At 36.2% G+C, this 16,225-nt stretch overlaps 1 protein-coding gene across 2 annotated transcripts; it reads right to left on the bottom strand.

Moving 5' to 3' along the window:
* Positions 1-763: 763 nt before the first annotated feature.
* On the bottom strand, positions 764-15,902 carry LOC129253689 (SEC14-like protein 3). Of its 2 annotated transcripts, XM_064095739.1 has the most exons (12): positions 15,619-15,902; positions 15,156-15,225; positions 12,709-12,752; positions 10,489-10,551; positions 9,130-9,223; positions 8,561-8,655; positions 7,582-7,677; positions 6,862-7,006; positions 6,496-6,605; positions 5,162-5,304; positions 2,976-3,127; positions 764-1,451 (listed from the first exon to the last, which is right to left on the bottom strand). In XM_064095739.1, exons 1-12 carry the CDS (start codon positions 15,670-15,672, stop codon positions 1,342-1,344), a joined length of 1,176 nt encoding a protein of 391 aa, XP_063951809.1. In that variant the 5' UTR covers positions 15,673-15,902; the 3' UTR covers positions 764-1,341. The 2 variants fall into 2 exon arrangements, with proteins under 2 accessions (XP_063951809.1, XP_063951810.1); XM_064095740.1 differs by lacking the exons at positions 764-1,451; positions 2,976-3,127 and having other exon boundaries at positions 5,158-5,304; positions 15,619-15,672.
* Positions 15,903-16,225: the final 323 nt, after the last annotated feature.

The following is a 16,225-nucleotide window of genomic DNA, read 5'->3' as shown; positions in this document are numbered from 1 at the left end:
ATGTGATTAAATTGGTGTATACGGTTAAGCCAAGATTCAATGATGTTAAAAGGAAATCCTATGCAAATCACAAGTTGTCGTAAAAGATACATGGTAAATTCATTGGAAATATTTGCCCTCACATCTAGACAGAATTCTTATAATGATAAACAAATAAATAAATAAATAATTATGATAACGACATTTATTATGATACCACCGAAAAAATGACATAATGATAATTATATTTCCATCATAATAATTATTATTAATATTAATGTTATTATCATCATCATTATTATCATTATTAGTAGTAGTAGTATTATCATTATTATTATTACTATTATTATCATCATCATCATCATTACTATTGTTATTATTATTATTATTATTCATTTAGGTACATAGAGAATGTTACGAAAAAATAATATAATAGCATACAACAGAATAATGTACAAAGAGAATATAAAACATGTAGAACTTGTACACCCACTGGCAGGGTAAAAGAAAAGTGGCAGAATAACTGTAGTTGTTTTACCCTATTTGACCTTATCCAGTGGATGTTTACTAAAAAGAGAAACAGAAAAGAGAATGTGATATTACCAGAACATTAAAATAATCATCAATATATAAGATAAAATCACAAATAGCAAATAAATTATTGTCCCCGATATCAAAAGCATGGATACTACTAGACCATGCCACAAGACACACAATCTACTCATCAGATTGCCAATTTGAAATTTACATACTTTTTTTTCCTCTTCCAATTTCCTTTTTTTTTTGTTCTACATCTTTAAGGTATTGTATTACCAATCGGTATAGTAGGTCCATGCTCTAGCCAAACGCTAGGGCATTTTAGCAATCCCTTTAATTGCACATGCTTTCTATAACGCTGATAATTTCTTGTCAAAAGCCCTAAAGAGTAGCCTTTGTTGAAGATCGGTGAATCAAAACAGCAATGTCGTCCTGGAGTCTGGACAAACGACATATTTGCAATTGTTAGTCCGGTCCGAATCAAAGACGATGTGCTTTCCCGGTCCACCAACTTTCGACAATGACCTCTAATCTGTCCATTGTGATTTGACGGGCATTTTCAATACTCCTCAACGTTCCAAAAAGGGTCTGCGAAGTTTATAAGATACGCTACTGGACCATTCTCAACACCTTTATTTTTCACAGTTTTTAATTTAAGAGAAAGATGGTTGATGCGACAGCCCTTTCATTGGTCCTTGAGCATGGGTTTGAAGACGAGGTATAAGGTCGATGATCGTTCTAATGACGTCGACCTATGTCTCGACATCGGACCTCTATCGTCGAGGTAGCCACTGTCTCTTGTGATGTCGTCAAATGATTCTCTCATCATGACTTGTATTCATTGACCTCAAGACGTGGTTCAATCACCTCCATCCAATAGCTGAGCTTTCGGGTCCTCTGGAAGGTACTGCCGTGATTGTCGAATTTCACCACATCTACAAGGAGATGAATAATATCAAGAATCAAATGTAAATAGAGAGAGAGAGAATGGGTGAGGAAAATGGAGAGAGAACACCTGTTTTTTCAAGAATTTTTAGGTACTATATTGGCACGTGGTTTAACTATGGAACGCCAATTAGGGCACAAATCCCCATATGACACCCAAATTGTTCATAATTGTCTTGGAATAATAACTGAAGTATTTTTCTTGAATATGAAAGCAAAAGGAAACAAAATAGTAAACATAAGAAGTATATAATATAAAGATTTTTTTTTTGCTCTCCATAATTTGAGCACAGAGTTAAGACTCAGTAGACCGTGATGCGAGCCAATATGTTCTTCTTTACAAGTCTCAGGTCGGACTCTGTCGCACAAAATCTACCCCTTTATCGGAGAACTATAATTGGGAAGTCTGCATGCGGTTTTTCACTTCTCCGGCTAGCTTCCCTAGCTTACAGCTGATCTGGACAAAACACAGGACAATTTAAATCAATCGATATATTATACTACTATATAATTTACTAGGGAATAAAAAATGAGTTGGAGTCTATCCAACAACTCGTCATCCTGCCTTATTCCTATAGCAGATCGACTTGCCAAATGCATGTTAACAATTCATCTTCTATTCTTACCCCAATTTGCCAGGTATCGATAACTCGTCATTAAGACAGTATCATTACTCATATCTCTATTCATCTAGTAAGTAATAACTTTATATATTCTTATACTTTTTCTTCAATATTCATATCCGTTTCTTTCAAACAATTAGATAAATCTATTCTGATATATTTTAGCTTTGCGTATAAAAGGTGTTTGGCTTTATTATCCATTTTTACGCCAGTCAACGCACGTTCAAATTAATTCTTATCATGTCGTTGTAGGCAATCGCCATATAGAACTTCAATCATTTCATGCTATATACGTATACACTCACACCAACCAAACCAACTCCAAACTGATCAGTATTATATATATATATATATATATATATATATGTATATATATATATATATATATATATATATATATATATATATATATATATATATATATATATATATATATATATATATATATATATGTGTGTATGTATATATATATATACATGTATATACATACATATATTTGTTTTGAGGAGTCGAATTCGCCAGTGCGAGTGTAGCATTAGGAGTTTACGCACCGAGAAGCAGAACGCTTTTAAGAACAAAGACAATACATTGTCAAATGCCCGTCACGACAAAGGGCAACCAAGAAGTCTGTGTTGTAAATTTGTGATCCAAACCAGCCGTTTCGTCCTGCATGGACTCTGGACAACGACGCATTTGCCATTTTCCTTCAGCTCCGAAACTTGCGACGAAACCGCTGTTCCATTTTACCAATTTCCGATAAAGAGTTCTCAGCTGTTCATTGTAATTTGACGGACATTTTCAATATATTAATTATATTATTGAAGTCCTTCTTCGCCGCAGCGCGAATACTTCCAAGTATTAACCTACAAATTGACTCTGAATAATACTTACACAATCCTGGTTCTTCAAATAGTACCTCTCCATCTTCAGGCACGATGTGACTGTTATATCGTTTCTCATCAAGTATGGAGATCTTTTCCCCTGAATCCAACAACCGATGAATCCCAAATGCGATATCGTGAGATTCCGTTTTGAATTCATATCTAACCAATAGAAAGGAAATATAAAGTTAACGCTCGTTATTCAGAAGGTTCATTATTCTGAAATATGCATATTGCAAAAATGAAAATGAGTGCTTCATTAATCCAAAAAATGATAATATCGGTTTTTCTGTTCCGCAATTTCGTTTGTACAAAAATAACAATGAACTATACCAATCTTACTTTGTTTTCGAACTATCGTAGTATCGACCTTCGAAAAAAAAATCTTTCCGAATCTAATAACTGATAAAGATCACATGACTAAAATCCTAGTATCGGCCATCTTAAAAAATCGATCTGATTAGCTTAGTCAACATGAATATAAAATCAGTCGAATTTGTTAGCTCCAATAAATTTTCATTTTTCCACAATCAATTTGGTTTTTACCTTGTGAGCTTTCGCCTACCCCCGGGGGGGGGGGCACTCAGTATATAATGCATAGTGGGTATGTGCTGCGGAGGGGACCACCATTTTTTTACACTCAAATTTCCGTTCCAAGGCATAGCATTTTTGTCTTATTGAGAAAAAGAACAAAGAAAGCCGCTCCAAAGCATAGCATTTTCTTCTTATCGAGAAAAAAAGAAAGAAATCCGCTCCAAAGCTTCGCATATTTTCCGTTACGCCGTTCCGGCCGTATTGATCTGCTACAATGAGCCGCAATTTTGGTGAAAAGCGGCCGCAGAGCGCTGTCCGACTATCGCGATGCATCGATCGCCTCTGCGCTAGTGCACCCGGCGCCCGTGCCACCGGGCTAGTTGCATGCGCGTATGCCCGTTCCATAGGGATGAATACGCACTCACACGCAGGCGATCCGTTCCAAGGACACCCATTTTCACAAATATTTATTTTGTAGTTCCGAAGCCCGTTCCGAGGACACTCCTTTTTACAATAAGCCCGCTCCAAGGCCCCCATTTTTTGTCTCGCCCGCGGCACATACCTACTTCTTTTTTGGTCGAGTACCCCCCCCCCCCCCCCCCGCGCCGGTCGCCTACTCGTTCTGCAGGCTTCTTCAGACTAACGCTGACTCGACGTAGATGGGGTAGTATCGGCAGCGCGGAAGTCCGTGAACATGGGAATATATACGGAGTACAAAGTACAGTACTTCTGGATGTGCAAGGCCCCCCTAATCCATCCTGTGTATTTGTTATCGTCTCAAGCTAAGATGTGACTCTTATTCCAATTTATCGTGTGGTTCATTTGGGCTACATGGTCACTAAGACTCGGCCTCTTTCTTTCTTGATCTTTTGAACTCTCTAGCTGCTTCTTATTTGTGTTCAGCCTTCCTTAATCCAAACTTCCTTGCAGTTTTTCCTAACATAAACCTTGTTGGGGCCTTGTTGTAATCCTATCAAGAAATTTCGTATACCACCCCTGTTGAGATGTATTAGGGAGGCCATTCATATTAAAAAAAAACAGGCACATTCAATGAACAGAGACGCTGGACAATATAAACTTTCTACAACGTATATTCCCATTCGGACTTCCGCGCTGCCGATACTACCCCATCTACGTCGAGTCAGCATTAGTCTGAAGAAGCCTGCAGAACGAGTAGGCGAAATCTCCCAAGGTAAAAACCAAATTGATTGAGGAAAGATTAAAATTTGTTGGAATTGATTCCTACCAATCGGATGAATCTCTTTAGGGGTATTTTTATGTAGTCAACAAGTTGAGTTGAATCAATAAATATAAGAAGCTAGCTGGATAATCTGAAAGAAAGGGAATTTTAACTACTTTAACATCGTGAGAATGAAACTCAATAATTACGTTAAATAAAATACATACTTTTAAACCAAATTATTGAAGAAAAAAATATTGAAAGTATTAAAAATCACCACAGATAACTTTTCTCGTTTCGGTATCTCAGTGAAAATTCATTACAATATCAGCATGCGAAATTGATACAAAGTTATGGAGACTGGAATATAGTATTACAGGTCGGGAGAAAAAAAGGAGGGGGATATAGAAATCAGGGGAGGGGGCGTGGAGAGGGCTCTGAAACTACAAATATAATGATCTTCAAAACGACACGCAATTTACCTGAATATGCTGCCAAGTGTCTTGACCTTGTACTTGACCTCTATTGACCTCTTACCCGGAAGCTGTTGAGATGTCATATCAGAATGTGTCAGATCACTTCCCTTCTTGAAATAAAACGATGGAACTTTACCTCCAAGATTAATCTGTTGAATGACAAGAAAATTAGTGATTATTTATTTTCTGCACGAGTAGTGTCGTTTAATGGAATATAATTGCCTTTAGCAAAAATGGGTTTTTAAAGGTCAAGTCCACCCCAGAAAAATGTTGATTCGAATAAATAGATAAAAATAAAGCTAGCTTAACACTGAAAATTTCATAAAAATCGGATTTAAAATAAAAAAGTTATATGACATTTTAAAGTTTCGCTTATTTTTTTACAAAACAGTGATATGCATAATTCAGTGACATGCAAATGAGACAGTCGATGATGTCCTTCACTCACTATTTCTTTTGTTTTATATTGTTTGAATTATACAATATTTCATATTTTACATATTTGACAATAAGGACCAACTTGACTGAACCATATAATTTTAAACAATGCTAATTCCACGGGTTCAGGGATGAATATTCGTTGTATCACTCGACAATGAGGATAAACTTAGAATATTTTATATTTCATATAATTAAATACAAAACAAAATAGTGAGTGGATGGCGTCATAATAATATTAATAATAATTGGCATTTTTATAGCGCTTTCTCAATCTACGACTGTTCAAAGCGCTTCACAATTATTATTACCCGGTCACTGGATTCATAGCATTTCAAGCAGCCTGTTAGGCGCACACTTGCTAAACCAACCACAATGACGGTTGTTTCCTACCGGTACCCAATTAACACCTGGGTGAGAGTGGCAATGTGTGGATTGACGCCTTGCCAAAGGGCGCTAGGCCATGGTGGGATTCGAACACACGACCCTCTGATTACAAGGCGAGAGTCAAAACCCCTGCACCACGGCGCTTCCACGTCATCAGTCTCCCCATTTGCATACCGACCAGGATGTGCATATTATAACTGTTTTGTGAAATTAAGCAAAATTTCAAAATGTCATAACTTTCTTATTTTACAACCAATTTTAATGAAACTTTCAGTGTTATGTTTTTTTATTTTTTCTCTTTTTATTCGAATCAACATTTCGTTGGGGTTGACTTGTCCTTTAAACCATGGATATATACCTTTCGAGAAGTAAGGGTATGGGCAACTCAGAGCAGTACTTTATTGTTTGTCAGTTTTTTTCGAAGGTTGATACTACGATAGTCCGAAAACAAAGTAAGATTTGTATAGTTCATAGTTATTTTGGTACAAACGAAATCGAGGTATAGGAATAGACACCTTTGAAGGACACATGTTAGGATTGCCATCAGTATCTGTCATGGTTCCTCCCCAGTAAACCGGAAGTACTTCTGGATCTATGTGTTTCAGGATGACATCACGCCAGTTACCTATTAAACAAAATAATCCGAAAATTTGACTTCTTAACACGTTATATTGGTTCTATACTTATGACACGTGGGGTTTGATCAATAATTATAATTATGGTCAAGTTTGGTCAAGTTTGGTCAAGTTGAGACATAAACTAGATAAAGTTAAATGCAAGTAGCTTTTCAAAATTTTACTTAACAGTGTACCACATATACTTTATGTTCAAGTTCAATCGGAGAAGAAAAAAAGAAGAAGAAGAATCTGAGAGAGACAAACCTCCTAGTACTTTAATCTTTGCTCTTGTTTCTTCACTGAGGAATGGTTTCAGGATGAAATAGACTGCAGGAAATATCTTAGTCGGTCGGACTATCAGCATTTTATGAATGATCTCTGGATAATGTTCATCAAACAACGCAGCGGCCTATAGTCATGATAGTGGTTAAAAATCACGGTATATTAAAAACATAATATCACAGATGATAAAGTTTTGGAACTTCTTCAAAGCATATTTATCAGTACAAATATGTCAGTCTTGTTTTGTCATAGCTATTTAAAGTGTTACAAATTGTGAAAATTCTAGGAAAATATTTGTAAACCATAGCGACTTTTCTGAATTCGTGTAACGACTATTTCAATCTTCTTGTTTGATCTTATCTCGTATTTTATTTATCCAAGTCTACTCTGATTTTAGGGAGTTAAACATGGCGTATCGAGTAATTTTTTTCAATAAGTTGCGTGCGAAGCGAGCGAGCAAAAATTTCGACATTTTCAATACAAGAATAAAATTTTGTAATAGATTTTTACATAATCAGAAATGGATATCATATTTCACGATTTTCTCTTTCTTTTCCTTTACTTTTCTATTTTTTTTCTTGGTCGTGAAAATTTTGGTGGGAAAAGCCCCCCCCCCCCCCCCCCCCCCCATCTGTATGCCATATTGATTATTTTTTTGACCAAGCAAAAGACACTAATAGAAGAATGTAAATGATACCAGACCTCTGTCATTACTGTCATTCCTGGTTTCCATATGTGGCCTGCATTCAGGTGTTCAAGATCTACGATGAATGTGACACCTTCAATGTGACGACCAAGCTATAGGGATTCGAATCAATAGTCATTTCAACAAATATTTTATGTTAGGTTAATCAATATGAATCAATATAAAGCAAAGCTGTTCTCCTTCGTCTTGTTAACTTTCCAATCAAATTCACACATTAATTTAGCTCTCTACCCCTCCCCGACCCCAATATATAGGCAGATCCAGGGGGGCATGAACCTATATAATAGGTTCGTGGGGGACGAAGCTCCCAGCCGCCCGCTCTCCCCCCCCCCCCCCCCTTGGGCGGTGCATCTTTTTTTAATAAGTGGAATACATACCCTCTTCTTCAATTCCTACAAACAGTTCCTAAAATGTCCCCTTTTAGGGTCAATATATCAATAATTTCAGCGCTTGTTTATTAGTGAAATACGAGTCCAGTTCATGATTTAAAAAAACAAATTCAAAATTTTTCAGGTCTAACTATAGGAAATTAAAAATATATATTTTCAAAAATCAGCTCGTAAGTCCTTCTTCACGCTGGCATTATGATTTGGTCCTAATGAAATACATTATCTTTTTCGTATATAGCAATTAATATAACATGTAATTATGCTTAAGACTTAACCCCCCCCCCCCCCCCCTATTCGACAATGCTACCCCGCTTTTAAATTTGTTCCTCAATCTTTTAACCCCTTCATTCTATTTCCCTGTTTCCACTACACAATAAAAAAACCGCTTACGAATAAGATTACAAAATGAACAATATTGCTTTTTACAACGTTAAATGTTTGTTTGAATTTTCTTTAACCGATTAGAGCACATAGTAACCAAGGTTTCATGAAATCTAAACATAATTGTTTTGTTTCGTATACTAGAAGTGTCATAAAAATTCATAAATGCTCATTGGTTACAAAAAAGGTTACTCTTGTAATATACCTTTCTAGAAATGACTTTCTGTTCATTTTGTAATCTCTCCAAGATGCTGATATTTGTTTTGATGATGTCTCCAGCTTTTACCGAGTAGAGCAGTCCTGAGGGGGAAAAAATCGTAAACATGAATTGATCTTTGGTTTCGTGTTTCTCTTTCCTCCTTCATATAGAGATCTGCAGCAAATGTGTAAACAAGACATCAAGAAATAGACCTATGTGATAATAATCAGATTACAAAATAGTTATATAATCACACGCATAACATGCATATGATACATACGAATCTGATGTCCCGTGTCATATTGGGAAAATCAAGGAAGTAAAATGTAACATAATACAATTCATACATAACTTGATTTTTTTTCTTCTTTCAACCGTGATTAAGATCTAACAAAGAAATAGGAGCCCTTTTCACAAACGAAGGAGGATTTCATAATACAACCTCTGCCAGTAACAACACTAAAAAATATTATATCAATGATTTGAATTGAATATGTTTGATAAGACTTTCTTTTAAAGATATTTTGGCATCTGTTACATACATGAATGACAGTGTGTTTGTTTTTTTCATCTACCTTTGGGATCGACGTTACCAAGAGGGCTTATCCACACCACGTGACCTTCTTTATCCAATCCGGTAGCTCCTCCTGGCCAATACTTCAAGCAAGCCTGAGAATATAAAAAAGAAGGTTGAGGGGAATTAAGATTAAGATTAACTTTGATCAACTTCGTTGTCTTTTTATCTAACATCAAAGATAAAATAACACACAAGGTCATGTATCTAAAATTTAAACAAACCCGGTTTCAGCAGGCGATCCTAATCATGACAAAGTTGTCTCCCTGATGCAGCAACAACCACCACCTCCTTACTGGGTTGGTCCAGCTCTTTTCATAACACCTAGTCTAGTAATTATAATCTTCTATGCTTTGTTTATAGGCTTGACATTTTGTTCGCAGTTATATATCATAATCCATATAACTTTTACTGATTCTGTACTGACCATTCATACAAACGTCCAAAACCTGTGAGTTATAACTCATCTTTAAACAAATAAAACAAATTGTTTTTGTCAATTAAAAAAAAAACGAAGCCAGAATCTAAACATCGAAGTACTAGACTTTGAATTACGCCATCTATTTGTGCGGTTCAGTGTAAAACTGTAAGAGGCAAAAATGGCAGAGGTAAAAATGGCAGAGGTAAAAATGGCAGATGTAAAAACTGCAGATGTTATACCTCCATACAGTCAACACGTCAGAGTAAATCCCCTGCACAAAATCTATATGCCTAAAATAATTCTAAAAAGGGAAATTTGAAACAACTATCGGACTAATGGAGCAAGTCATATTTTTATAAATCGTCTGCAGCAAATTAATATCCCCTGGGATGCTACCGTCATACTCATTCACGTGTCAAATCGTTTTACTAATATATTCACACTTGAAGCACATTTTGGTATTTAATTCATGCAAATAGGACGATTTGGGTTGCTAGGTTCTAAATCACTGATAGGCTATGCAGTTCCAAATACAGGCGGTGATAACTTGGCAACCGTAAAAAGTCAGATAAAGTAACATTCAAAAGTTTTGAAACCTGACATCCATTAGGACTATGCTGTGGGGGATTGCTATACAAAATTTCATAATTTATATAAAAACTATAGGTCTTTACACGTGTTTCATCAAATTATCCATTATGACCCCTCATGATGTGAAAATTTAATAAAATTACTATTATTTCTACAAAGTGTTAATGTCCATGATCACATGGCTTTGTGGACCTGTCTCTGTGCGCTTTTTCCCAAATGATTAATGTTATCATGTTGTGTTTTTTTTTAGGAAAGGTGTATTCAAACCCTTCTCATCAGTAAATCCATATTTACCCAGCTCAACAACAGGGAAGTTTTAAGAATATTTAAAAAGAAAAAATATCTTACCTCAGGTATTTCATACCAATCATGAATGGAATCGATTTTGTTCTTTATTCGCCACTCCAGATTCTACAAACGACAGTAATGATAATAATATATAATGTGGAGAATCGTAGGCCACACAAAGTCATCAAGATTCGTGTCAGAAATTTTGTAACATTGGTGATTGGTTACCATGTCCCTTGGAAGCAGGGGTGCTGGGATGCACCCCAAAAATTTACCTGGGGTGGTGCATAGGCGGCGCCCACCCCCCCCCCCCCCCCACCTAGAAATCTGTTAGGTATGCTAAATAGCATAAGTGTAACCAAAATGACTTGCATTTTGTAGTGAAAACCTTCTCTCTTTTTTTTGGCTTGACAAATTTAAGCCTACAGCCACTAGCATACCTACGGGGGGCAGAGGGGGCAGACTGCCCCCCCCCCCCTGACGAGCCACAACCCATGCAAAGGACGTATCCCTGCCCCCCCCCCCCCCCCCTGACGAGCTTGAAAGACCTTTTATGCCCCCCTGACGAGCTTGAATACCTTCATTGCCCCCCCCCCCTGACGAGATTGAAGCTCTTTTTTTTTTCTGGTACGAAATCCTTCATTTGTGATTGAAGACCTTTTTTTTTCTTTTCTTTTTTTTGCTTGTCAAATTTTTTGGCGGACGGTTTTGCCCCCCCCCCCCTGTGGAAAATCCTAAGTACGTCACTGCCTACAGCCCATGTTAAAAGATCTTTCCCTGGGCCCTGTTGGTTATGATTTATTTTGTGACGTCATGACTATCAACAGGTTGGATTTTATTTTGATTTTTCTTTAGGGAAAATCATCACAAACGAAAGTTCATATGTCTACATCATTCAATATTTCATTTTTATTTTCTTGCAAATCGAATATTTAATAATTTTTCCCTCCTAAGAACTGCCTTTGCACCTTTTTTAATCAGTTATCGTAATCCCTTTGGCTGTCTTCATTTATATTTTCTTTGTAGAGCATCTACTAAATAAACCTTTAAAATTTCTTGCTTTACAATACACAAATTTAGCATTACAAAAACTTCTAAAATATTTATTTTCACTCCAACCATGTTTTTGTTCTGAACATTAATCTACAGTTGGACATTTATTTCACAGGAATGTAGTGATCAACAATATAGGAAGGGGTACAATAATAATTATAACACATAGCTTCATGCAAATCTTATCTAACAAATATAACTTCTATCTACCCCATCGGTGCTCCGGTAGTATTTGACAAGACATCTGCAAAAGTCGAGCTTGAATTCATTTTCATAACTGTCCTCCCCTCCCGTTCTTGCTTACTACCCTTCATAATAGATGCACAAACACATAATTATCTTGAAAGTGAAAGTATATAGATAAAAGATGACTCCTATATCATTAAACACTGTATTAATCAACATGATAATATGTACTTGTAGCTCGTAACTCATGGATATAACATGTATAATGTTTTATTCACGGAACCTTAAATAGAAAGTAGTTCATATCGATGAAAGATTTATGCCAAAATCTGTCAGACACTTGTTTAAAAGTTAGTACTCACCGCTTATCATCAAAACAGAGGTGAAATTACTCCAACTCCAGACAACACCCCCCTCCCCCCCCCCCCCGATAAAAATAAAAATCAATTTATTTATTTTGTTATTTAAATTAATGAATGAAATAATCATGGTGGGATGGGAAATATGGCGTAATAAAATATTATTTAAAGTTTAAACAATTTAAATCATTTTATAAAATCTTTTTTTTTTATTGAATACCCACAGCTTTACACCATAATTTTGTGATTTCTTTTCTTTTTTGCTTTGCCTCTTATTTAGCCACAACTGCTATATCAGGTAACTATCAATTAGCCACCAAATAACTAGCAAATGAGCTTGGCCAAAAATAAGTTCCATCAGTGCTTGGGTTTGCGTATTGTCCTTACAAATGTCAAATTCGTAATTTGGAAAACAATTAAATAATCATTTTTATCGGTAAAATGCACGTAATCTAAACTCCGACTACATATAGGATGATGTCATATAATTTGGGTAACTGAAAAGCACAATGAAGGCCAATATCGAGAATCACGGAGTGTTCATAAAGCAAAATACGTAGCTGGAAAGCAGTGATAATGCATTGTTGTATTCTGATTCTTCACAGCTTCCAAATAATATGTCGTTGTCTTGGCTCTAGGTATGGTCTTTAATAATCATGACAATAAAGAAATTATTTCTTACCCGTCTAAAACTTTCCTCAGCCTTCTTTACGTTGAATCGGCGTGCTATAAGAAAAGATTAACAAACTTTTTTTTAATATTCTATTAGAATATACAGATGTTTGATATTTCTAAGCATGTGGAATCATACCTGCCACATGACAAGTAGTTTTGAAGTCAATAAAAAATATTTTGGTTTGCTTTGCTTTGCTTTTATTACTGTTTTCAAAATCAATGTGATTACATATGCAATATACAAAATAATCTATAATAATTATAAACAATAATAGTCATAATATATAATGAATACAAAATAACGATGTGAGCATTATCTACACTGATTACAGAATCACTCTAAAGGGTGGAAGTTTATTTGAAATAAGTTATTAGTCAAATTCGTATCAGGATATCTACCCCTGGACATCCACCCTCGGACATCCACCCTTTAGGACATCCACCCCTAGGAAAAGTACCCCCTAGGACATCCACCCCCGGACATTTAACCCCCGGACATCTACCCCCGGTTATCTACCCCCGGACATCTACTCCCCGGATATCTAACCCCTGGACATTTACCCCCCCCCCCCCGGGGGGGAAATGTCCAGGGGTAGATGTCCGGGAATAGATGTCCTATAGGGGTTACTTGTCCTAGGGGGCACTTGTCCAGGGGGGAGGATGTCCTAGAGGGTGGATGTCCAGGGGGTAGATGTCTTAGTGTCGTGCTAAATGATAACAATAACGCAGTTCTTGTATAGCACATATCACACATAACGTCCCTATGCTTCCAAAGGACTAGGATATGAGATCATTCCAATTTTACCATTGAATGATATAATATTGTCAAATGCTTACAATCCTTGCTGGAAAGAACACGGTGTCACACAGTGTGATCCCAGTGTGTTCACATAGTTGACTATGTGAAAATATTATTCACACTGTTAAAATGCTCAAATTCAACTGTGTGAATATATTTTCAGACTGTGGACACCTCGACAGTGTGACTGACTGTTCACGGCGTGTTCACAATCACGGTCGACTATTTCAATACGTGATTCAAACTGTTGAAATTATCAAATTTAACAGTGTGAAGGTGATATCACACTGTGTTCCACACTGTGAACACACTGTGGCACCCACTGTGAGACACTTTGTTCTTTCCATTGGGATGAACACCTCATTATATTCTTTCTTTGACATCGTATTGTGAAATACCAATGAGAGTATTCTGAGCAAATGATTGATTGATTTGCAAAGTAAATCACTGAAACCTGAGGTATAGAATAATTTTCATAATCAAATTAAAAATAGTTAAAGTAGCAAGATTAGTAGTCAGCTAGGTACAATTTATGTCCAACCATATTTTTGTTATTATCTTATAATAAAAAAAATATTCAAATTTTTCTTTAAAAATAAGTCAAATATAGACAAATAACAGTCGGATGTTTTTAAGGCTCGGTCCCACTGGCCGACGGATACAAAACGTATTCATAAAGAACACAACGGACGAGCACAATTTCGCGGGTGGCTCCATCTGTTTTCATCCGCTCCAGAAATGGACAAAATTGGCGAAAATATAACGGAAAAGAACGGACATGGTCACGTGGGTACTATGTAGCGCGGATGTTAAACGGTTGTTCATCGAAAACCTTGCGGATGAAAACGGATGGAAGTGGATGACAGCTCCGATGGGGTTACCGGGGGTTTGAATACTTTATTTACGAGATGTATACGCTTACACTATTTCTATTTCCGTGCTACTAACGATGTATAGACGTTCCATGTACCTTATCTTTCCTCCCTCTTTCCGTTGTTCAGCTTCAGTGGATCTGAGTTGCGAGGTTGCCCTGAGGACGCAGAGAGGATACAGCGGACGTTTAACGGATGATAACACACATAGAACGTTTGTTGCCCGTATATGTTGCAGATTTGCATCGCACCGGCGGAAAGTTCATCCGTTCTGTAAGTTTTGTGCAGCTCAAAACTTTTGCGCGGATGAAATCACAGCGGACGGATGCTCGATGGATAGAGCGTATGTAACACGTATATATGCAATGAGTACACAGCGGATGCATAGCGTTTTCCAACGGATGGCAAGATTTGTTTACGTTTTACATCCGCTTTGCATTTGCCGTTGCCGCTTTGCCGTTACGCATGAATAGAACATGTTCTCGGTATATCAGATCATGGTATCGATGAAATAACAAATGAAATGGTCAACAGTCATGCGTAAAGTTATTCGTATGTTATGAAACACTAGCCAGGTGCACATACTTTTAATCATATATTTTTTTCTGGGGGTCTGATCGCAATCTTTTACTGAACATTTGCTGTTGATTTTATTGATTAATATTAATTAGATACCCAATGCAATTTAAAAGCGTATACATTGTTCCTGAAGAGTTACTATGCTTTCTGTTGATCTTAAAAAGCAAACATTCGTTTCTTTATTTTATGCACCTATATTCTCACCTCTTAAGAATCGTAACAAGCAGTGATCATCATGATCTTCTTGTAAGACATCGTGAAGATTTGATCTCATCTGAGAAGAAATTGGAATGTGACAGAAAAGGTTAATATATTCAAGCTATTTCACATGGTTCTTTATTTCTGAACATCAAACTATCGGAAGCATAGTCATTGATCCTTAATTGCAAGTGCGTACATACATGACATAATGAGCCAAAAACTAGAGAATTTAACCTTTTTTTTTTCTTAAAATCAATGATAGATTGGTAAATTTCTGAACTTTAATTTTAAACATGTTTCCCATGGTAAAATGTTAAACATATCGGTTTCCTCGTAAGATTATTATGTTCTATGTACATTTAATTGTTGTTGATTTTTCATTTAGTTCATTCTCAGACATAATTCTATGTATAGCCAAGTTAACCTCCCGACTAGTATAAGTGGTGAAATGTTGATGAATACTTACCGCATTAAGAGCATCGGCCTGTTTGGCATTCAAATCCGATAAAACCCCGCTCATAATTACTGCTCCTTTTCAATCTCAATATCAGGCTAGAAAAACTAGAAGTCTCGTAATTATCAAACAAGTGTGATTGCCTTTGTATGATATAAACGAGGCAGGAACGATAAATAACCTTGACGTGAATATATAGGTGCACATACTATCAGACCATTGAATAATTAGATATGATAACGAGGAAGTATAAGAATAATATTACTATCTCCAGTGAGGAATGCCAGTTAAAGGGGGTATAGTGATGTTATCCAACCTTTCTTGTAACGGTATATAATTATATGCAAACAGAAACAATATGAGTGGTTTGACCATGATTAATTATCAATGTCTCATAAGATCAAAGTTTATCTTCTATTTTCAAGATACATTCTGAATATGAGTAAAGTGTACTAAGAGCAAACAATCTTGTTTTTGTCTTTATCTGATTGCAAACCATACCCTCCTTGCTCGAAATGAATAAACTACAGATACATTGATATTTCAAAGGCATTGAGTGTTTACAGATAGGTTTGATCATAATTTTTGGATCCCCTTACTTCCCCTCCATATCTGCTAA

The sequence above is a fragment of the Lytechinus pictus genome, chromosome 2 (assembly GCF_037042905.1).
Source record: "Lytechinus pictus isolate F3 Inbred chromosome 2, Lp3.0, whole genome shotgun sequence".
Taxonomy (NCBI): domain Eukaryota; kingdom Metazoa; phylum Echinodermata; class Echinoidea; order Temnopleuroida; family Toxopneustidae; genus Lytechinus; species Lytechinus pictus.
This window is presented reverse-complemented; position numbering and strand designations above follow the sequence as displayed.

Bases quoted from the DNA above. Each gene is read 5' to 3' on its own strand.
- LOC129253689 (XM_064095739.1), bottom strand. From the start codon at position 15,672: ATGAGCGGGGTTTTATCGGATTTGAATGCCAAACAGGCCGATGCTCTT. The intron at 7,007-7,581 runs GTCTGGTATCAT...TCATGACTATAG, and splicing joins GAATGACAGTAATGACAGAG to GCCGCTGCGTTGTTTGATGA. The intron at 6,606-6,861 runs GTTTGTCTCTCT...TTTGTTTAATAG, and splicing joins AAAGATTAAAGTACTAGGAG to GTAACTGGCGTGATGTCATC.